General features: G+C 39.7%; 1 protein-coding gene across 3 annotated transcripts in view; it reads right to left on the reverse strand.

Moving 5' to 3' along the window:
* Positions 1-8,778: 8,778 nt before the first annotated feature.
* Positions 8,779-25,316, reverse strand: part of gdap2 (ganglioside induced differentiation associated protein 2) — a 45,616-nt gene continuing 29,078 nt past the window's right edge. The window contains exons 12-14 of one of the 3 annotated variants that reach the window (XM_073474303.1): positions 24,191-24,245; positions 23,435-23,578; positions 8,779-11,817 (exon numbers count right to left, since the gene is read on the reverse strand). In XM_073474303.1, coding sequence (XP_073330404.1) covers positions 11,776-11,817; positions 23,435-23,578; positions 24,191-24,245 — 241 coding nt within the window. In that variant the 3' untranslated portion in view covers positions 8,779-11,775. Of the gene's footprint in view, positions 11,818-22,241; positions 22,320-23,434; positions 23,579-24,190; positions 24,246-25,316 lie in introns of those variants that run through there. The other 2 variants (XM_073474304.1, XM_073474305.1) reach the window with 2 other exon arrangements.

Genomic DNA, 25,316 nt, shown 5'->3' on the forward strand with positions numbered 1-25,316 from the left:
TTTCCCTTTCTGTCATACTGCCTACAGGTGCCCATGCAGGTGTTAATTTAAGAGTGGATTATGGAAAGCATTATCATGTAAAACAGCTGCACACCAGCCCATGTAACAGTCAGCCCAGAAGCTGGGATGAATCATGAGGCTCTGCACGTGCACCAAGAATGTGTGGTGGGGTTTGGTTTGACCTTATCAGTTCAGTTTGACCAGGTGAGAGCAGATAATGCCATTTGGTTTCACTTTAAGCTCTAGTTCAATATTTTAACATTTTGATCTTGACAAAAAATGTCATATCAAAAGTTACGTTTTAAATGGGGTTTATATGCTTGACTATTTACTTGGACCAGGAAGTCACTGTGCTTGGCTGAGAAATGATTGGGCATATCCCCATAAAATGGTAAATCCTTTTTTTTGGTTCACATTCTAGTTTTTGTATGTATTATTTAGATCAGACAAGACATAATGTTTTAATGAGCAAGCTTTAGAGGTGCTGGTAGGCAGTTTTATGATGAATTGATGAAAAGAGGCAATTAAGCTCGTCTTAGTTCTTTTAAAGAGATAAACCTCAGTACAGAAGGTGTACCGTATTGTGTCTTATAACACCAAGTAGCAAACCTCTTGCAGTACAAGGTAGTATTATGAGACAGGATGGCAGGGGTTCGCTAACTTCCATAGATATTTCTGCATCACAATACATACAGACCTGTAGATGTTTTTGACATTAAAACAAACAACTGTTGATCATTTTAGTTTAGATTTTTTAAAATAAAATTCTGTCCATATCCTACAAATTGCCCCTTTGAAAGTACTTTATGTGAAGTTTACAGTCATCAGTACATTTTTAATGACCAATTTTAATCCGAAAAGGATTATGAACAATGCATATTGACAGTCACAGTTACAGTTACATCACAATGTAATGGATAGAGTCAGATGTCATATGTAGCGTCTCTTGGGTGAGGGTAGGCCTGGTCGACAACGCTAAAAAGTCTACCATGATAATGAAGTTCCATACGGGCCGATATTGATAATTATTGATCATTTATAATGACCTGTCATATTATTTATAATTTTTAACCCGGCAAAGAAATGTTGAGTTTAACTTCTTTATTTTTAATTTAACTATCAAGGCACACCAGTTATGATTATGTTAACACAACAATGAAAAACACACAAATAAATACTGTCATACTTGCAAGCCAATCTGCTCTTTTCTATTCAACATTTCTTCTCCGTCAGCACTCATGTTCTCACTCTGGTGTTACCTAATGAGCCTGAACACATTCCGGCAGCTAAGATCGGCTCTAGCAGATGAGTGACACTGAGAGGAGCAGCAGGTATCGGACAGAGGCTACAGGGGGTTGGTTTGTGGCTGTGGGTGTGGTCAGACTGCAAGAAAAGCTGACATTACTACTGTGAGGTAACAGTTTTACAGGCTGATCTTGTGCGAAACTCTAAGTCACATGAAGATAGTGCAACCAAACTACACACCTGATAAATGATTGGCTGTTCGCTCCATTATCAGGGAATATGATAGGCTGCTTATAAACCAGGGCATATTCACTATGTGCTCTCAAGTTGGTTTGCATTTATTGCAGACATGTGAAACTATCGAACAATAATCCCACTGGGGATAAAAAATGAATGACTACAGGGGGGATACTAAAAGCAGGTAGGGGGAAATCCCGCCTAGCAATTCACACCCAGCATATTGACCTTTACATGTTGCATGTAGGGCAGCTGTAGCCTACAACAACCTCATGGAGATGTAGCAGTTCACTCGTTTGTCTTCTTAAGAGACAGAAAAAGTTATGTTGTACGGTCTTGTCTCTGCAATCTGTATATAACAGTGCAGATCAAAATAACAGATGTTACCTCTCAGAGTGTAATTTGAACACTGGCCAAAGGTGACTGATGTTCTCGTCTCCGTGTTGTGACCTGCTAATCCCTACCTGTCACGGAGGGAGGTCCATAAAAGATGGATTTGCTCCTCCACTCACTGCAGCTTTTCATTTACAGCAGCATCCCTCCATGCTCATCCCCTGCTCGGCACTCTAATCCAGCTAGAACGAATAGAGAGATTAAAAAAACTGAAGATGAGATATGATGAAAGAGGGTCACAGCAGGCCGCAGGATTTGGGCAGGTGTAGAGAACAGCAGAGGGCAGATGTGCAGGTTAGAGGGTTTTTAATCAGCACATGGCCACTTCTTCACTTCCTGGAACATGATGCTGTTTTCTGTGGAGGGAAAACACTCTGAGTGCAACACCTGCTGTTTATCCTTCTTATTCAGCCACTTATGTGTTTCCATCCTTCCTCTGCTCTTAAAGGGAAAACACACACAAGGGCTCTGGGTTTGATATCTGTCTTATCTTGGCACGTAAGTTGCTCAAACTCGTTTACACACATTAATTCAGATTACTTAGCATTCTATACGTAAAAAGTATTTAACCATACTGGATATGTTTGGCATGAAGACAAAGATTCATAATGACTGAAACAATACAACACTACGGTGATTTTTTGTCAAATAAGCACGACAGCTGTAAGAAATTCTCAGTGTTTATATCTGTGTTATAAATCACTCATGACGTGACCATGTTGGTTTGATATTCTGTGTGTGTATTTAAAGCCTGATATATCTTACTCATCTGTGTCATAGCGCTCCATTATGGTACAAATACTATGTGCAAAGGAGTAAGTGAGGAAAAGTAGCACAAAGAGCAAAAGTCAATGTAGGGAGGAGGTCGAGGATGGACGGCCAGGTCAGACAAACAGGACTCTCATTCAGTAGACCACTCCTCGTGTCCAGTCTGAAACCAGAAGTGAAGGGTGAGTTCTTCTGACTTACTAAGGTAGTTATACTGGTAAAAACAGGACTTGATGTTAATTTGTAAAAACTGTAAAAAAGTTGAAAAACAGGCGCACATAAAGACATTTGGGAGCACTGTGAAAATGTATGAAATTAAATGTTTTTCCTGAATATAGATAAACAAAATAATCATTTGACTTTCATCACATTGGATCATTTGTTATTGTGCTGCTAACAACCAAGATTATGCTTTAATACCACAGGAGGGTGACAATTTTAAGGACAACAAAAAGTTTCTAAATGTGTCACTTTGCTGTTAGTAGACTTGGCATCTTAAATAACTTCAGGTTATTTGCATAACCCCGGTTCTCTAAGTAGCATGAGTGAGCGTCTCACTAAGGGTAATGCCCCTGTGTGCCCTCACTAAGGTCTTCCCTTATGAGGTTTAGCCCAGGACACAAACATCTTATCAGATCTTCTGAAATTTGCTGTCCCGTCCACATATATCCGCAGAGCCGGGACCGGACACATGGTATATAGCCAAGTGTAAATGGTGAAGCTTTGAAAGCTTTCAGCTTTATAGGTATGCAGAGACCCACCACTGTAGGAATAACAGCTGGGAATTTCTCCCCACCCTCTTAGCAGAGGTCAGGGCCATCAGTAATGCCATCTTTAATAACTCAGAGTCGCACACAGTGGATGCACTCGCCAGGTGAGGCTAGAGCTGTCTGAGCGTGTTGCACACCCAGACAGGTCACACACATCGGGTGAGTGTCCCATTGTGATATGTTATTACCACACGGACAGGCTCGCGCCTGCAGCTTATTACCCTCTGTAGTAGGGGCTGTCGGTATTTGTGGCGAAGCCATAGTTAGCTACCTACAGGTGTGCTAGCTAGTTTGCCGAGTCGTGTAAACAGCTACAGGCGGCTGTATACCGTTCTTGTATCTTTATGTGTGTACCTTAGCTGTGAAGCAGGGAGGTGTGGTATAAAGTGTAGTAACGCTACTGCTCGGCTAGTGAGTTTGGGAAAAATATTTCTATTTTTCTCTCTTTACTACGAGGAAACAGTGATGTTGCTCCTTGTAGTTTGTGTCAACGTTAGCCTCGGGGAGTATTGCTACTCCGTGGGCTAATGCTTAAAAGACTTGGATACTGCTACCTAGCCTATTGAGAGTATTGCTACTCTCCGTAGCTCTTTGGCTAGCAACGAGTATTGCTACTCCAACTGCTAGCCTGAGGCAGTTAACTAGAATTGCTCCTAGCTAGCTGCCAAGTTTGAGCTGCCCTACAGACCGAACAGCGACCCAGAGCAAAGCGTTAGGCGACCGAGGTGGTTGCGTCTGTGGGCTTCGGCTTCTGAGGGGGATATATGGACTGGTACCACGGAACAATCGTCATAAAGTTAGGTCAGTATAATAATTTCAATATGTCATTTGGTAAACGAAAGTCTGTTTGCCCCAAAAACATTTTCTGTCCGGCTGCCTGACAATAGCTCAGAGCTCAGAGTGCGTTTCCGTCCATTCATCTGTGGCGCCTGGAGAAGCCGACACGCCGATGAAAAGATCCCGTGACTTTTCCAACAAACTCCACTGGTTCTTCTTCTTCTTGTATTGACGTGGACTGGACAGCATCGGTCCGGCTCAGTGATGCTTCTATCGTCATTGCTGTTGTGTGAAAAAAGTAGCTGTTAGCGCTGAATTTTCTATTCGCACACATGCTCCCAATTACATTTTACAGTTTGCACACATCTATATCTTATGTCAGCTACAGGGTGAAAAGAGCACATTCCAACAGTAGGTCTCATTGAGGAGCAAGTTTTGTTTGAAATCACTTTGCAAACAAACAAACAAACAAACAAACAAAAAACTTACGATGTTTAAATATGATCCCTGTGTTATAAATATGAACCCTCATGCTGTTGCCTCACCTGAATACTCTCCTGCTATGTTGGTCACTTCTCCTTGGAGTTTGGTCTGCACCCATTTAGCTGTGAAATACATGTAGATTCATGGGGGAGGACAGGATCTTTGAAAGTCTTCATCTGTAGGATAGGACATTGTTAGTTATAGACGTATAAAAAACAAGAGGCACTGTCCAACTGATAAACAGTGTACTTTTTGTTCAAGTTTTGTGTAGACCATGTCATAGAGGGATGGACTTAATCCTACAGTCATTTTTGTTGCTGCAGTCTGTGTGAGCCAAGTAGCCTTACTGTTTAACAGTAATACATTAACTGCAATATAATATATAGAGAGCCTAACATTATCTAATATTTTAACCACAAAAAATATATTTTCACGCAATTTCCCCATACTTACCCTAAAGATTAGGTTTTGTAAATAACCCTGCACTAGCTTACCTTACTCTCACACCGACACACTGTGAAATAAGCTTTATCCAAAACTAAAACAAAGCAGGCCTGAGTCCTGGCTCAGGATATTATTAGCTAATGTGACTTCTCTACCAACCATACCATCAGCTGTGTGAACATAGCTGGCTAGGTCTGCTTTGTGTCTGGCTACCATGTAAGGTGAAGAGGGTAGTGATAGAAACCAAGGTGAAACTAGAGTGAATGGATGGCCATTCACTCCATGGAGAGCGCTCCAGTGTCGTATCAAAGTCTGTTCCCCCACTGATTTGTTTTCCTCTGAGACAGTTCAAAACTGGCATTCTTTCTACTAGATCAGTAAGAAACAAAACCTGCCTACGTATTAAAACAATCAGGCAGTGGCGGCTCATCAATAGTCCCACCTGTCCCACATGAAGAAGAATCATATAGACCTTCACTGAATAAGACTTTATCTTTTTAAATGACCAACCTAACTATTATACCCAGTTAGTAACATGTATAATGTGCAATACAAGCATAGATTCAAATGTAATACGTTGCGTAAAGTTACTGAGAGGTGACGTATTTCCGGCCCCGGGCGCAAAAATCTTTGGCCATAGCTCTCGTTAGAAGTTGTCCGTGCGCACATGATAAACACTGCGAGAAGGAGCTGACATAGGAGGAGATGACGTACAAGTTCATAGAGAGTTGGAGAAGCCTAGTGTGACAGAGTGAGTTGTGGAGAATAGAGGGAAATGGAGAAAGAAAATTCAGTTAAGTCGCTGAAAACAACAGCGTTTGAGAGGAGAACACTGCAGGAAAAGCTCAGAGTGAAAGAGCTCGGACCAGCCGGACATCGTGATAAAGCAACAAGCCCAAGACAGAGGGAGACATGAGGCTGGTTTGCTAAGAAGTCATGGCTAACTGCATGCAGTGAGGTCAGCTCCTTATTTTGCTTTGCCTGCCTCCTTTTTCAAACAGCAGGAACTGAACCAGCATGGAGGTAGGTATGACCAATTTGAAGCACTTTGCAGTAAAAGTGAAAAGGCATGAACAAGCTAAGAGCCACATGGAAAATGCTATGCGTCTTTGCATGTTTGGTAAAATAAATATTGCTGCTCAGCTTGATGAAGGCTACAGGATAGGGATCTGAAGACAACGAGGAGGTTGACTAATCTTGTCTAAAATAACAGACTGTAAAGTTCTGTGGTGCGTTTGAGCTCGCCCTGCGTGGCCATGATGAAAGTGTACGCTCAGAAAATCTGGGCTTTTTCAGAGGACTGGTGGATTTTGTAGCATCACTAGATGCAGCAGTACAAGAACATCTGTCATTTTTGTTTTTTGTTGTTTTTTTTTGGTTTCAGCTCCTTGAATGTAACTTTTTGCTGCTGTTCTTCTCGTCATTTATGATAGTAAATGAAGAGTATTTAGGTAGTGGGGTTGAAAAGTTGTCTGTGTCCGCTTTAACATAACGTAATTTTGTCACATACTTGGTACATTTGCAACTTACGTTACAGAGGCAACATAGTTATTTTAACCCGAACCACTTTTTTCCTAAACCAAGTAGTTTTCTTGCCTAAACCTAACCAAACTTTATGGGGATTTCTTTATAATAAGGAAGTAGACTTTACAAGTATACGGTGTCAACATCACCATCCATCCATCGTCTGTAACCGCTTATCCTTTTTTAGGGTCATGGGCTGGAGCCGATCGCAGCTGACATTGGGTAGGCGGCGGGGTACACCCTGGATAAGTCGCCGGTTCATCACAGGGCTGACATATAGGGACAAACAGCCATTCACGCTCATGTTCACACCTACGGACAGTTAAGAGTAACTGATTAACCTAACTTTTTGCATGTCTTTGGATTGTTGGAGGAAGCTGGAGTACCCAGAGAGAACCCACGCAGACACGGGGAGAACATGCAAACTCTGCACCAAAGATCACTGGCCTTATCATTTGAGATTTAAGGCTAGCTAGCTCGAGTGTCGCATAATTTTCAAATAATGAAGGCTGAAGAATCACAAGAGTCATTGAACATGATTGCTGTTGATCGGTTACTCACGTTAATCTAATTCTCTCTTGTCCTCATTTATTGAAGTAGTCTGTTACAATTTTTAGACTAGCACTAGCAATTAGCAGTGAAAAGAAGTACCGTCATGTACTAATAGTTAAGAAGTTCAATTTTTATACCATTTTATACCTCAGCTGCATTTCAGGAGGAAATATAGTAAATCTTTATAATATTGTGTAATTTGTTCCTCTTTGACCAGCTACAACATTAAATGATGGTTACACATGAACACATTGGTAGTAACAATCTTATAAGGTAATATAATATCAAACTAGCCGAGGTAATCCTCCTGTATAATGACTACTTCTACTTTAAGTACATTTTGCTGAAAGTTGCTGAAGTAAACTTTTGAATGTTGTAATGCAGCACTTTCATTCTGCATTACTGGTCCTTCAAAGAATAATCTGAATACTTCTGCCACTGGAAAAAGTCTGAAGTCATACTAGATTAACATTTTTATGGCTTTGTTCAGCGAGGAACATCCACATCACACTGCCCCTGTTGACCATCACAACTCTGATTCTACATGGAGTCTGGATCCTGGTTGACTCTCGGACTTTAAACGGGTAGGAGAACAGAGGAGGGATGCAAACACTGATGTTTCTTTCAATTAGTTTGAAAGGTAAGTAAAGAAAATCCTTTGTTTGTTTAACATGCTATATCAAATGTTGATTCATGAAAACAAGTTGTGGATTTTATCTACTCCATTTTGGTCAATGAAGATAGGGCAAAGTACAATCATGAGCATTAGTCCCACCTCCCCTCCTCCTTACCTCTTCATTAAGCCAAACCATCAGTCCTATCCAGATAAAGAAGCCAAGAGGTTGGTTTGAAGTTTTCTCCCAGGAGACACCCATCCAGAGATGTTACATGCTTGAACTCCCGGCTGAGGAGGTTCTTTGAATTACCCACCGAATGTCTTAAAAGTAAACTTTGTTTAAAGGACAGATGTTCACTTCACTGAGGTTTGGCTGCAGCGCAGGCTTGAGCTCTCCAACAAGTGATATCTGACTGTCTTGAACTTGGGAGTCTTCAGCTTGATTGTCATGTGGCTGGCCTAAATTCAGTAGTTACTGAGAACAGTGTTCCACAAACTGGACTAGACGTGCCAACACAACATATTTCTTAAATCTGTAACATATGACTTCTCATTTCTCTTAGTATTATCCTCGCTAAGAGTTCAAAAGTTGCCATCGGGGTTGCAAATGTCACCTAGGTCCACTTCCAAGGTAGAGCTGAACTTGAGGCTGCATTAGGCTGAGAATAAAGGGAGGTTTTAGCCTTTAAGATATAGCACCAGTTTGTGAAAATCATAAAAAATAAAATGCAAAAATAAACTGGAACTTGACTGTTAGAAACATGACAACTGTCCTTCCCTGCAGCATGGACACCACCTGTCCTTGATTTGAAGACTATGATAGAGACAGATTAGTCTTTTACCACATTAGACAATGTGGCAAATGACAGACATGAACTTTGATGTTTTCGTATTCAACTTCATTCTTAACCCCAAACAACCAAACCCAGGACAAGCAGAGCCCTCAATCATCAAGCTGAAAACACTTTCACAGAGAAAAATCATTTTAATCAGTGTATAAAAAAAATTCAAGAAACCTAACAGTACAGAAAGTCTGAACACCAATGATGTCACTTCCTTTAAATCTCAATTGAAATCTCTTTGAAATCATACAAAAAAGATAATATACAATTCCAGGAAGTCGAAATTTGGCTCATAATTTATATACATTCTGACATAATCACAGTTCTGACAATAAAGTTCATGCTGATGACTTCACTGATCTGAAGTCTGTTTTCTGGTTGTTTTTTAAAAAATAGAGACGACTGAAGAGAAAACAACCATTTTTATGCTAATTTGTGACATTCTGAACAACTCATTGTCATATTTCATCTTAAATCTTAATTTGTGTAAAAGCATTAAGTGAGGAAAGTCACTAATCTTCAATGCACTTTTACTTGGAACTATCCCACCCCACTGAATGCTTTCACTGTAACAGTAAAATAAGATTTAAAGACATTAAACAGTTGATTAAAGTTGTTAACATCTACTTCAGTTCGATTGTTTATCAAGTTAAAATGGGCCACTGAACTGTCCTTTAACTGACACGGCACATCTTCCTGTTGCAAACATGAAAGTTACAGCTTAATAAGGCCCAAATTTAGGCTGAACACTGATGATGTCATGTGACTTGTCAGTATATTTCTGTGTCAGGAGTTTTGAATCAGTGAGGATAGCTAAGGACAAGAGCTTGAAGAGGTGTGGGAGGATTGTTTCTTGCTAACAGAGCTGAAATGATTTAAAGATGTGCAGATTCCTGATGTTATGACAGTGTGTGGGAGCACAGCAGGCAGCAGGACAGGGTCAAGACAGAGCAGGTGAAATCCTTCCCAACAGTGGCAGAAGATAGTCAAACAGAATTCACATTTACTGTGATAGTGTTACATCTTGGCGTACCAGACGGGCGGGGTCTGCTACATAAGACCGCTTGATAGTTAAGTAGTCACTGGAATGTTTTCAAAGTTTAGTAAATCTGATTTGCAATGGTAAACCCTCCAGTCTGGTAGTCCAAGTTGAATTAAATTAAAAGTAAAACTGAGTAAACTGTGCAAATAAAAAGGAAATTAATGACTGAGGAACAAAATGCTCATTTTAACAACAATTTCAATCTCCAATTCAGCTAATTCTACTTTTCACCACCATGTGAGTGTGAGAATGGAAATCAAACAGCAATTTGAAACTTGAAAACAAAGCTACACCTTCTCATGAGTGAAGATCAGAGAGAGCAGCGCAGCCAGCGTTTCACAAGACAGATTAGAAACAAACACGAGACAATAAGTTAGTGCAGTAAGAGAATAATGTTTGCTGGACAAGTAGTCTGATTTAACAAAGGCTAGGTAACCTTACACAGGCACCACAGAAGAAGACAACAGCCCTGTGATTGAGGACTCAACTAACAACCATTATTATTTTTTCATGTGTTGATTTTTTTGTTTAAATAGATCAATTTATTTTTTAATCTCTAAGGATTCAAGAAATAATGAAAAATGCAAACTGTGGAGCTCCCAGAGGCCCAGGTGATGTCCTAAATTTGCTTCTTTTAGTTTTTTTCAGTTCAAAACCAGACAGTATTCAATTATAATCATAAAAAACAGAAAAAGCAAATCCTCACATTTGAGAAAGTGAAACCAGTAAATGTTTGGCATCATTTGCTAAATGAAAAACTGAAATGACCAATCAACTGAAAAAAGAAGGGAAAAACGGTTGCAGGTTAAATGACTAATTGATTAATTGCTTCTGTGTTACATTTAACAAGGTACATGTCCTATATAAGCCCTGTTGCCTTCTAACACATCCTTAAGTGAGAAAATACAGGCTTCCTGTGAGGAAAAACCTACAGAAAAGCCGGTGGAGTTTGTTCTCCTAGTAGGAAACAACAAGCTTTTTGTGATGCATATATCGTTACCATCATGTCTGCGTGGCAACTTACACTGTTAACACTGAGCAGCAGTACGCCAGCGATCCATTTTCAACACATCACCTTCAATCCACCCAGACACTTTGTGTGGATTTAAAGCTTAAAGGAATATGTTTACATTTTGGGAAATATGTGCTCTCCTGGCCCGAGTTAATAAGTGAGTTTATACAAGTGTATAAATGAAGCTGTGGTTTTACAGGAAACCAAATGTTTCTCCCTGCTCCAGGTCTCTATGCTGAACTCAGCTAACTGTCTCCTGGCTGTAGCTTCATATTTAATGTACAAATATGAAATTGGTATTAATCTTCTCATCTCACTCTTCTCACTCATAGCAAGAAAGCGAGTAAGTGCATTTCCCAAAATGTGACATAAAGTTAATGTTCTATGTTAGACAGCATAAAGGGTTAGCAGTTGCACAAGCAGAGTGAGGTTTTTATTTTTTGAATATCCCCCAGGCGTTAATTACTCTCCCCTGGGGTTTACCAACTGTGACCACAGGAGAACACAGAGGTTACAGCGTACCAGGCGGGAATTTCCAACTTCCACTGGGTGTAGCATTAGTCTTTACTTCACCCAGAGTTTCTGCTGCCAGCATGGTGTGGTACTGAAGGAAACAGTGTGGAAATCCAGACAGACGTAATCTTCTCGTTTTAATCCAGGATTTGAAACATCTGCCAATATTCTGAGACATGACCACATAATGGAAAACGCTTTGAGCAACTGTACGGCTTGACATGATTCTTCATATTTAAGGATGTTTGAGGAAACTGCTGAATACGAACTCTTAGTGTAAGGCATAATCCAGAAACCATCTCACATCCAGAAATAGTCTGTGGTGAGCAAGAACGACTGCTCACCAGGCCACATGCTGCTAAATGTGGGCTGCGACTGTTAATTTTGTCCTTTTGGCAGCGACAGAACAAAATGCGAGTTTCCCCACTATGGTTCAGAGCCTTAACAAGGGGTTAGGAGTTCAGACCACACGGGCAACATGATGTCCATAAACTGCCTCCTTTTGACAGGCTGACACCACCTCGTCACCCTGACAGGGAGGTCCCACTGGTCTCCTGTCACAGACCTGAAGACTGGGAGGAATGGTAGGGTCCATTCACCTGAGATGGAAGAGAAGAAAGTCAAGGTCAACACAGATCATGGGAGCCAGAGTTGGTCTGAACATCATGGGGTCGATATCAAACTGAATATTTAAATATACAAATAGGGAAATATTGTGAATTCACAAATACAACTTAGAAATCTAAATAATAGAACAGCAAAGGCCCGTCACAAATAAAAGCTGGGTAAAAACATAAAGGAAGGGTGGGATTACCTGTAAACCTGTATTGTATGTTATATTTTTGAGTGCTACAGCACTTATTCCATTATTACAACAAGGGTGTCACTCTTCTGTTTTTGGTTTGTCTTCATTTAACTAAATGGAAGGAATCTCTTCTTGTCCTTCAATGTTCTCAACAATGGTTCATTCAATCGACTCCACAGTTCGTGGGTGTGCTGCTGAGGGCCCCGAGGAGGTGCACTATAGAGTGTGAGTTGTTTGGATGAGTTGTCGAGGAAGCTGAGAGACATTGGCGTGCAGAGGCGGAGAGCCCTGCAGTTCTACACCCACAGTCTTAGATGTAGCAGGTATAAATGATAGTTATACTCGGAGCCCTAGGAAGCTGCTTGTTCCTAACTAGGTGTGAGCTAATTTGAGTTTTAATGTTAATGCTTTGTTAACACTACACAGTGGTTAACTTAATGTTATTAAGATAACGTTAGCTAGCTACCTTCAATGAATAATGTCAGCTTATTCTTTCAAAACATGTGTAACTTAGGGTAACTGTCTAGCATCAGCATGAATTCATTCATTTTATTAATCATAGTTATACAGTGTTAAAGATCTCATTCATTCACTGTAACATCTGGATGACAGTGTGACAGTGGCAGGGCTTTTCTTTCAGCATCTCCTGCAAATGCTGATCACAAAACTGCTGTATATAATCAAATGTTTTAATTGTGTATTCAGACAATATTCATTCATAAAACCATTGTACACTTGGTTTTTCTTGTATGTCTTGAGTCTTGGGCCTAAATTCAGTCAATTTTGTCATTAAACAAAGACGCAAAAATAATAATAATATTTATTATTAATTTAGGTATAGCTCATATTTCAGGAATGAATCCCCGTTGGGGTTTTATAGCTTTGAATGGGAACTGATTGTGGCCTTCACCTTTTAAATGCACTTTTCAGGGATGCTACAATTAACTGAACTCAAAGGTAACTCCAGCTCACCAGTTATTCTCTCATGCTGCTTAGCAATGTTTTATTGGTGATGAATTATATTAGTGAAATACCATGAGGCTGTGTGTGTGTGTGTGTGTGTGTGTGTGTCTGTAGTGTAGTTTAGGAAATTGCCCCTGGTGAGATGAATAAAGTTGTCTGAATCTGTATCTGAGGTCTGGTGTTCAGCCCTTGAAGACAAAGTTGACTTGTTTTTTACCCTTAAAAAGCATCATCTTTTATTATTATTCAAATATTTTTATTGATTTTCACATTATACACCCACAGTAGTACTCGATACCCCAGACAAGGGGAAAAAGCATCATCTTTTAAACCTGTTTGTAAACTGCTTATTTACACATCCAGTAGATAGAGAGCAACACTATCACTATTCATTCAGAGTTGTGTTTCTTGCCACCTGGCAAGTCTATTATTCACCGTCTCTTAGCTGTTTTTGGTCTCAACCATCTCCTGGGGGGAATATCAGGATTTTTCACTGTTAAAAGTTCAACTGTGTTCACCATAAATGGTGAGTTTTTGAGAGCCTTTTTGCCTGCTGTGGCTGAAAAAAAAACAAAAAACAAAAAAACACTTTATAGCGCTGAAGTCACCCCCCTTCTGGTGGATTTCAGGAAAAATTTGTACAGTTGTCAATGGAGAGACAAAAATGTTTTGATCAGTTTGAATTTTTGTCTTGAATTATAGATAAAGATAAAGATGAAGACCGCTCAGTGAACTACATGGTCTCATTCAACACATCTCGCCAACACAGCCGCCAGCTCAGCACAGAAAAGGTATTAACAAAAGGTGAAAATAACTTAACTCAAATTGCCAACTGCAATTATGTGAAAGGCTAGTTCATCAGTTTTGTGAGCAAGGTAATATACAGGAGCAGCTCTACAGTGTTTGAGTTACAGGTTTTGGTGACCATTCAATTGCTGGCTGTGTAGTCTTTATAATTACGTATTTTCACAGTCTTATATTTCATTAGTTTAATGAAAAACTGCAACTTTCTCAAGTTTAAAAATGAATTGACAAACATCATATGTGTGATTCATGTCACAATTCAAACAGGATCAAAAAATTATTTGTCTCTCTCCATTCACTACCATACAAAGTTTTTCTGAAATAATGACCCATGACGTAAACTGGAAAGAGCATGACATAAGCCCCATTCACACTGCCCTTTCAGTGTGGGAATCATGCGCCGATACTCTGCCTCGCTGTCTGTGTGAAAGTTTCAGATGCGGAGGGGGGGTGGGGGTTGGGGGGGCAGTTGCGATGCGGCTCTGATCCGCCTCCAGAGGTAGTATCAGAGCCGCAGCAGAGGCGAAACGGCGTCTGTGTGAATCTAAAAACTGGAGGCGTGGATCAGGAGTGTGTCGGTCTGGTGGCGTTCACAGTCAGCTAAACAGATCCTTCACTCATCGTTACGTTACAGGACCAAACAACAGTAATGTGGTAACTTGTAGTGTCTTTGGCAACTTATATGAGGAAAAAAAATACAGCAGTTATATGTGGATGTCATCCTGTCTGTCCGACCGACTCTGTCACATTTCTGCCTGAAAAACAGCGTCTGTCCCCGGCAGCAGAGCCAGGAGGCTCCCGCAGTTGAATGGAGGTGATTATGTGACGTGATTTAGAGCAAAAAACTTTAACTCACATGTCTTTGTCTCCTTCCACTATTGTGTTGTTGTAGTCTGACAAGTTGTATTGAAAAACATCACTGCGACAGTCGGCCCTCCCCACCAAGACTCCAATGAACTTTTCCCCAGCATCCCTCCCCGAGTGACAGTCAGACAGCGTCCGCTGTTTACTGATGTGATAATGTAATTATGTAATCTAGAGCAAAAAACGTAACTTTGTCAGTTTCCAGGATGTATGATGGGTCAGGATCTCAATTACAGCACATTATAACAGCATCCATATGATTATAAACAGTCGGCTGATACACGTTAAGATTATCAGGTGTAAACCAGAGGAAATGTTAAAAAAAACAGAGATCTCAACGTCATGACGTGTATCGTCACGCCTCTTTTGGATCCGCAGCGCCAGCGTGCTGTATGAAATGACACACTGGTGCGGCTTTACTCTGGCTGCTTGGGTCTGTATGAACAAACAAAGGCAGAGAAAAGGCGAGCCTTTGCTGAGGCGATAATGCGGAGTCTCTGTGTGAAAAGTGCCTTCGACTCTCTTTGAGTGTGTTAACGGTGAACCAAAACAGTCAGGTCTGAAAGTCGAAAAATGAATGATGAGAAGTCTCATATTACACATTTTTATCTGATACATTGTTAACATATAAATAGCAATTATAGCTGGTTAAAGGTAGTTAGACATCATGATATTACACAGGAAAAATCAAATATTCTATATTTTGTCAGGTAACCAATGATGATGTGCTCACAGCGTGTGTCTGGTGGTATCAGAGTTTCTGGCTACAGTTTTAGTGAACAAAAAGAATCATTATTTCCTGGACTCCACCAGCACTTTAACTCAGGCCAGCAGATCAAACTATTTCTGGGTGTTGATGTGAACGTTATTGCCCAGTTCACTGGCTGGCTGCAGTGCTGAAAAGGGGAAATGCACTGTACTACAACCTTAGAGGAGGCCAGCCCATTGTTTTCACACACTGACAGTTAAATTCCCCGCAAGAGACTGAGGTTGACCTAAAAATAAGTTCCTAGAAGAGTTAGTGAGGTCATGGAGAAAACTTACACACCAGCGTATCATCTCGAGACTGCTGAGAGAGACAGAGTGAAACTAGGCATCTGACTACAACACCTATTGATACTGCCTTATACTAGGTAAAAGAGTTTTCATAATGTACTGCAAAATTGTCTAAAATTACATTTTGTCCCACACCTAATCAGAGCTGTCTGAGTGTTGGGACAGTTCTGTTTTGGTTCTGTACTCCAGCAGTTTGGATGTGAAATAAAACAGTGAGCTTTTGGTACCAACTCTCAGCTTTAATTTCATTGTGTTTGCATCCATATGAGATAAACATTGTAGGATATGTAGCCTTTTTTACACAAACCCCCAAGAGAGAGCCCTACACTTTTACCCAACGTGGACATTAACACCCTTAAATGCCCTTAAAGCTCTGCATGAGCCGGACAAAAATGAAAAACGAATTACTCTCCTAAAAGATTTCTGACTGCACTGTATATCTGAATCAAACACTTTGGTTATTGTATGTTCTGCTAGTTTGACTTTTCATTTATAGTGATATTTCTTTTTTCATAGTGCCCCGCCAGAGGTCTGACCAGGTTCCTGCTAGCTGTCCTATCACTACCATCACTGCTTACAACATTACTATGTCTTAAGCAGGGCAAACTCTGTACAATTTTAGAAATATTGTTGATAATTCCAACTCATAGTGTATGAGTAAATCTTCTGCGATGTAAAGCACACAATTAATGTGCTCAACACTGTACGGTCAGATCGTCTAGCCACGACCTGAGAGCTCCCACTATATGTGTAAAAATGGCTTGTTGGCCCAAGCAGACCGTCCTGGCTATTGGCAATTGTCAATAAAGATTTGTTTGTAAGCTGTGCTTTTTTGAAGGTAGACAAAGCAGCTCAATTTCTCCTCTGTTGTCTGCAAGAAACTACTCATATCCTCCCACCATCCAAGAAAGTGAAGACCCAGTGGATTAACTTCATTTTTGATGGAAATGTCCCAACAACAAGTGCAAAACTCTTACAGGCTGTGAGTGTGCCAACCCTTTTACTTCAGGCTGCTTTCTTAATGAGGGCGAGCTATGCCAAACAAGATAGTGCACTTTAAAACTTGAGCTAAAGATGGATCGTTGCCAACTTCAAACGTGGAACCTGTAAGTTTTGCCATTTTCCTATTCTATTGTAGTCTATTGTCCTTGTCTATTGTAACATGCTTGAGCAATGTCAAGGGAAATTGTGTGAACATTAAGCATCATTTGAAGCCAATTAAATAAGCAAGAAAACTGTTTTGTCACGTTGCCTTTTGTTGAACTTAATACTGCAACACAAGCTCAGTGAGCTCTGTTGTTAACGTTACATGAAAGCTCCTTCTGCTCCTTGATCCTCACAGCATGTGTGTCTGTTGTGGCCATATGTACATGTACTTGATAGATGAGCCCTGTTATACACTGACTATAATATTCTTTGGGTTTTCTGATAATAAATTAAAATTACATTTACTAATTAACTGACATTATAAGGCAGGCTACTCTTCCCAAAACACATGTATGCCTGTACCTCATTTTTATTTATATTTGAAGCCAAGAAATGCATACAATTTTTCTTTTTATCTGTTTTTCTTTCTAAAGATATGTTCCCCTTACACTGCCAATAGAGTTAAAAAAGGGAAGACTCATGTTTGAGTGAGATATCTCTTATTTTTGTGGTACACTGATGAAAAAACAAAAAAATACCGTGATATACATTTTTGGCTATCGCTAATAGTAATAGTAGTAATAGTATTCTAATAGCATAAACACTGCAGTCTAATCTTAATGTGACATTTTAAGGTTATACAAAGTTGTTAACATTTGTCACATAATGCCTTACACAACATTTTGTATTCACTAAATAGCTCCGGGGACTTGGACCAAAGTTCCTGTAAAATGTCAATCATTAATGTATCCATGATTACCCCCACATAACTAACACACTGCATGTCATTTCATTTTATCTCTTAAGTGTCTCCTATTTAAATGTCATCAGTGCTGTTACTGTAAGAATCAATATAATATGACAGGAACACACAGAGCTAATCTGTTCATTTGTTTATGAAACATGTCTGTTTTGACTTGTGACCCTGTATATATTAAAAAAACACATTACTATACTGTATTACTATATATTACTATACTGCTTATCAAAACCTGACCCAAAATAAAATCTCAACTGTAATACTTCACTCTGATTCGTGGTAGAGTCTGACCGATAAAGGATTTTTAAGGCCGATACCAATACAAATATTTGGTGATTTAAAAATCCGATATTCCGATGTATCCGCCGATATATATATATAAAAAAAATCCAGAAAGGCATAACAAAACATAAACAGATTTCCCTAACATTAGTTATTTGTGGTTATTTATGAGTCCTCACTGAAATAATATGATAATGCAGTTTAAAAATAAACTTGTTTGTTTTATTGTCACAACAGAACAGAGGAACATCAAAATATATTAAAGTTCTGATAAATAAAATGTATAAAAATACAAACTTAAGATATGAAACTCAAAGTCCTTTGAACAAAAACACAATAACAACAAAAAACCTTAATATACTTGGTAAGGTTCATAAACATAACTTTGAACAAGACTGGAAAAAAAAAAATTTGTTAAGTTCTATAAGTTCTGATAAATAACAACAGCAAAATATAAACTATATACAGTATGTGAGGTAGTGTACTGAATCAGTCAGTCCTCAATAGCTCCAGTCCAGCAGAGGCAGGTTGTAGTACAAGAAGCAAAGTTTCTCTGCATTCTCTCCTTTCAAAGAGCTTTGCCTATCCTCATAAATATTCCCTATGGTGCTGAACACTGTTTCGCTCGCCACAGAGGAGGGTGGACCGGAGAGGTACTGCCTTGCCAAAGCTGACACTCTAGTGAAACGGTTGGTGTTGTGCTTCCACCAATCATATGGATTTCCACACTTTCTGTCAATGACCGGCTCTCTGAAGTACCGTTCTAGCTCTTCGATGATCCCCTCTGGTTCCACTGCCTCACTGGTGGAAGGAAGGAGCACAGTGTCGTAAAGCGAGTCTAAGAGACTGGGTACTTGGTCCTCTGTTCTCGGCCTTTTGGGATCGCTCTCCTCAGATGGAGTTTCAGTGGCAGAATCTGGTGGACTGGTCTCCATAGCCTCTTTCAGCCAGGTTTTAACTTTTGTCAGAATTTCTGGTACCAAAGGACGCTCTTTGTATCGTGGGTCAAGGACACAGGCAAGCACCACCTCTTTAAAGTCCTTAACTTTTGCAAACCATTTGTTGCAAGCTATCCAGCATGGTTTTTCTCATGGTTTGGTGGTTGGTCCCTCTGACTCCAGTAAACGGCGTAACACTGCTGTGCATGGTAAAATGCAGGATGTGGATGAGTCTGCTCTACTGAATTCCAATGTCACCTCCTCCAGTGGTCCAAGAGTCTCTGCCAGGTTCAATGCAATGGACCATTCCTCTGCTGACAAACATGAGAAATGACCATGGTCACTAGCATATGCAGTGATGGCTCTTTTTTGTTCGATCATCCTCACCAACATGTGTAGTGTAGAGTTCCACCTCGTCTGTACTGCCTGTATGATAGAATGCTGTGGGACACCTAGCTCCTCCTGAATTTTAGACAGGCGTTGCTGTGCCGTAACAGAGTGGTTAAAGTGTGTAGCAATTTTCTTGAGCTTTGCCAGAATGTCCACCACCACTCTCTGGGAACTGAGGCCATCATTTATAACCAGGTGCAGTATGTGAGCACTGCAGCTCAGGTCTGGCATCTCAACAAGGCGCATGCCTTTCACCATATTTGCCCCACTGTCCCTGAGCACAAGCATGACCCGCTCCTCATCAATTCCCATTCCTCAAGCATGGACAGAAATGTCTCTCCAATATAATGTCCTGTGTGGGACTGTGACAAGGATTTAACATTTAAGACAAGTTGGACCTTTTTCCAATTCTTATCAATGAAATAAGCAGTCAAGCTCATTAGTGCTTCATTTGAACCTGACCAACAGTCAGTGGTAAAAGAAATGCTGTTTCCTGCATTTTCAACTGACAGCAGTTTCTTTATTTTGCTGACCACTCCTGTATAAATCTCGTCCATCTTCTTTGTACAGAAAAATGTCTCTGTTTTTAATGGGTATCTGGGCTCTGCTTTGGCCATAACCCTTTTAAACCCTGCACCCTCAACAACTGCAAAAGGCAGGATGTCAGTGGCTATCATCTCCATCAGGAGTTTGTCCATTTCTTCAGTTCTTGGATCATTTAGAGTCCATTTTGTGGTTTTCTCTAGCACTTGTTTGAGGGTTGGCTGTGTCAATGATGTGGTTGGAACTTGAGGCTGTGCATCTTTTTGCGCCTTCTCGTAGATGTCTTTGAGTTTTGATTTAAGGTGTGCCCACAAGTTGGATGTATTTTTAAATTTGAGGCTGCCAGATCCCTGGCTCACAGAGGCTGTACAGATGTTGCATGTGACTGTACCTGATGGGCCTTTTGTGAAATACTCCCATACTTGACTTCGTCCACCACTTGCCATCTGTCAAAATATAAAGTAAACAAGCCAGGTGAGACATACAAAATAAAAACCAAATTATTGCTGCTATGGCCACAACTATTACTACTACTATTATTATTATTATTATTGTTGACAGTAATAATTAAAAAAAAAAAAAATCAATGATGATGATGATATTATAACATTCATCATCGTCATTTGTATTATTATTACACAAGACAAAGGTCACTCCTAATGTTTTTTTTTGTGTGTGTAATAGTTAGTCCCTATTGAGCTACCTTATAATTACAGTGTCAACTTGCTTATCCCTTTACCTGCAGTCTTTTAATTCTATCCAGCAAGCTACAACAAACCATTTTCAATCATCATTTACTGCCTGCCTTCCAAAATCTACTACTTAGTGATGCATTAAATCCATTATGTGACTCGTTAATGCTGCGGCTGAACGACAGTCAGCAATGCACACTTCTGTATGTCTTTTTCTGTATGTCTAAATGTTCACTCCTCGCATGCCTAACTTACGTTTTACAATGTACGGACTGTAACTACAGATATGCCAATTGATAATTACAGTAATCATTACTTTATTTAGGCAGAATAAGTTCGTTGTGGTTTCCAAGCTCATTAATGTTAGCGGTCTTCCACTGATAGCCATGGCATTAGCTAGCTTTGTGGTTAGCTTAAGTCTATGATAAGCCATAATTTAGCAATGGATAACGTCATATGCTACCGCAAATGATTGTAAAACATACTTTTTAAAATAACGGGCCGGGGAGAGATGATAGGTCTCATTGCTATAACTGTCAGGCTATTAAAGAAATACATCTTCAGTCAAATTGTCAAGAGTTAAACCGACAGTCAGTCAACTATACTGTAACAACGTAATGTAATTACTAGCTAATTCCGTTTCACTCTCGGCTTACACGAAACAGCAGCAAAACTACACATGGTTTGTCATGCTTATTTGAGTTAAGAGAACTGATGGGGATGTTCTTTTAATTGTTATTAAAGCAATGTATTTCTCGTGACAGTTGCCAACTTACCATGAACACACTTCACCGATGATCTCAGTCGTGGATAACGGTCGTGGTTTCGCTCTGCCCGACTCTGGCTGGATCAGCTTGTTGTAGGGTTTGTGGCGTTCTAAACATGAGTGTTGCCAACAGGGACGTTGTAGAGTGTCCTCTGGTGGACAAAATATGCAACGCCAACACTCATAACATGGTTGAAGGGTGTTTTGTCTGTTTATATTTTATTTTTTAAATATTCATTTATCGGCCATTATAAATGCCGATACTGATAGTTTGGAAAATGCCTAACATCGGCCGATAATATCGGCCAGCCAATAAATCGGTCGGGCTCTAGTTCGTGGAGAATAAAAGAAAATGTCCTCCTAAAGCTAACAAACACCACCAGCAGTTTGATGGATCCAAGATGTGGATTTGCCACCGGTATCGTTTCCATTTTCCGATGTGCTGTCCAAGTGACTGAAATTGATTGATTTCAAGAAGGCTGCTACAAAATGTGGAACAACTTTATTGTTTTCCTATATCAATAAATTGCAACAGACTAGACAAGCTAACTCTCGTTGGTGGTGTAAGTGGTTTCAGCAGTGTAGCTTCTACTACTTTTGAACAGTCATCAATATTCCCTGCTGATATTCAATCGAGCCCCGGCATCTTTGTTTCATAAGTTCACGTGTCACCACTGAATGTCAAAATCATTTCATGGAATCTGTGCAAATCCTGACGCAACAATCTGAAACATGAAATGAGCTCAAGGTTAATGCTCAGCTGGACCGAATACCTCTCAATCCTCATCCAGAGTCCAAGATTCAACGAGGGAAAAGACACATTTATACCTTTTATTAGCCAGCACAAACTTTAAATGACCACAAAGTCAAAATACACAGTCAGATGCGAGCCAATCACGGATCATAGGGAATCCAGACATGATGAATAGATCCTTTTTTATGTGTCTTAGAAGCTGTCTGATGTCCTCATTTGACATATTTCCTTTAAAACAGCTGGCTTAAATTCAGAACAGTCACAGCCCAAATTCTGGTGGTCTAAACATTTCTTCAGTCCTTTTTCTTCAGAAGGACTTGCAGTAATTCTCAACATGTCTGTGCACAAAAGTAAAACTGATAAAGCTGTTGTGCATACTGAGCTACCTCTTTTTATAGCACCAGAGCCTTGTTAAATCAAGCTATTAATATCCACGACTTCATTCAATTATCTTCACATCAGATCCCAAATTTCAAAGGGAAATCAACACAGAGCATCCTGGAAAATCTCATGTTAATTGAGTTTGTGGACTAACTGATTAATACGTGTCATTTCTCGAACCGCACACACACACACACACACACACACACACACACACACACACACACACACACACACACACACACACACACACACACACACACACACACACACACACACATTTTCCATTAAAACACAATAAGCTGGAGAGCAGATTTGAGGCTATACAGTGTGTAATTTGAAATGAAGTCTTGTGTCACTGATTAGAAGTTTTAGACATCAGAGCTCTTTAAAGCTGCAATAATTATCTTTATAAAGTTAAAAACACGGGGTAATCATTACTTGTTTCAAATTAAAATCTTTTCCAGACATATTTTGGCTTCTAATCAAGACAATCCACATCCTAAGCTAAATGATATGCTACACCGCCTGTTGTAGGCTGAAAAGCATTGGACTGAACACCCTGAAAATGTTGGTGAACATATCTTTTGCAACCTACAAGCGCAAATCCAGCACTATTTATGCACAGGCTAAAGCCCACATACCTGGTCTTTGTTACTGTACTGTTTATATGGCATGCTAATGTCATTAGTATGATCTAGGACATTGTTTAAGTGGAGCATATCATTTAACAACATATTTGAAAGGTCAGGAATTACTGACAACTGCCAGATACAGCTTGGCTTTAATCTGTCATTATAACATTAAAGGATTTATCTGAAGGTGAGGGACTGAATCGAGCGGTTGGAGAGTGACCTTCTTCTAGATGATGTCATACCAGTGTATTGTTACTGTCATGTTAGTAGCATGCATGTCTAAAATGAGAACCAACAAGATTTTAGGAATTTCTCGCTGGAGTTTCATAAAAGGTAATAATCAGTCATAAAACAGTCATAGAATACAGTGGGAGGGACAAAGATCATGTGCCAATGACATCTGTGTGTGTGTGTCCAGTAGTCATCTTGCTGCTTACCCTTGCGTCATACTCCAAGACAAACGGAGGGATGTCGATCTGCTCAGGTTTGATGCAGGTGAAGAGCTGCTGCAGGTTGTCCAGGTAGCGAACTTTGTCCTTCATCCCTGACACACTGAAGGTGGTGAAGAACCATGTTGAGACCTGGAATGAACCCGTGAAAAATGTGTGGAATTAAGAATGGAACACTTGATTTGATCTCGATTTTGTTACCAAGATATTAATCTTGCCATAAGCAACGAAGACAAAACTGAACACAACTTTCTTAAGCAAACAACATGCTAGATTAAGTCTAATGAGCCTTTAATGATCCTCAAGGGGAAGTTTGGCCATTGGAGTGAAACGTACTGCATTTCAAGTAAACAACAAAGAATCAGATATAAGCCAGAAAGCACTCAGAGATACCAAAGGCTGCAAAATTCTTTAAATGTTATTTTAATAATCAAAAAAATATTTAGAAGTTTTCATTTTGCATCTGGATAAGGATTTGTACCTAATTATACAGTGTGATGGATAATCATTCTGATTCTGAATAACTCCTAATCTTGGGAATGTTAGGGCTTTGTCCAAAAATTCTAAGTGAGGCACATAACACGATGATCAAGTTGTGGCAAGCACAGGCTTTTGGCTGCTATTATGAGCAGAATCACAGTGTTAAATTTAGTTGAAATGTATGAATGAAAATGTGAAATCTACCAGTAAACAAACAGAATTCAGTAACACTTCTATAACTACTGACCAACAATCTAATCTTACCTTAGAGCGAAATGTTGGATGTACAAAGTAGAAGGCCTTTAAATTCTTTTTAAACCTGGAATACATAAAACAGAACATCAGCAAGAGTACTTCTCAGAAAACAATGACTCACTATTACTTGAATACAACAGAGAAGAAAAAGCTGTGTGAAAATGAGGACTATGACAAAGATAAGGAATAAAAGTGATTCATCATCTGAAAGTTGTGTCCAGTCGTGAGGTGTTGTCCCAAAAAACACAACTCCAAGACAATCAGCTCCAGCCGGTCCATCAGGATGAAAGACACACAAACATCCTCCTCCCCTTCAGCTTCTCATTCAGCACACTAACTGTTATAGATGAGCAGTATTTGTAGACTGCTTAAGACCATTTTACTTGCTAATTAATTTATTCCATCATGATTATCTTTGTATAATAGATTAGTACATTAATTAACAGCCTGGAAAAAGTCTGCACATACTAGCATACAGTAGATACTTCTTCTCTTGTCTGTTCAACAACAATGACATTGTTAATGCTAATTATCCAGTTCTTCTGTTTGTTCCAAACTAAATTAAAAAAACATAACCATAATGGCGGGCAGTAGAGTGCTAAACTCTCCATCCATTTAGTAGTTTTTGTGCAATCCTGCTGAGAAACCAACCAAACAACCAACCAAGAAATGAACACAGGTAAAAAACACAACCTCCATGTTAGAGGTAACAACACATGACCAAAACTACAGTTGTCAGAAGAGATAGTGAAGGAACGCACCAACTCTGGAGAGGTGCTGACCATGATGAAAGTAAAGGTGGGAAGGAAAGTAGTTGCACACTTGTAGGGTACTGAATACCCTGAAAAAGAATGTAATGTCAAAATGTTGGTAATTTATTAAAGTATTTTTTTGCATCATAGCTCTGAGTATGTGACAGTTGACCCTGCAGTAGTCACGGGTATTTACCCCCTCCGGCTCAGCTCGGCTGTGATGCAAACACAACACCTGGGTGAGGGCACTCATTTTCTCTCCTTTTCAAGGGCACAATGCTATGAGGTATATCGAAGTTAAGGCTGCTGGCTTGGTAATTATGTTTCCATCCATCTCTGTCAAGCAGCTTGAACATTGTCCAGCCTGTGCTGAGTTTGAAAGA

Source organism: Pagrus major, chromosome 9, assembly GCF_040436345.1.
Source record: "Pagrus major chromosome 9, Pma_NU_1.0".
NCBI classification, from domain to species: Eukaryota; Metazoa; Chordata; class Actinopteri; order Spariformes; family Sparidae; genus Pagrus; species Pagrus major.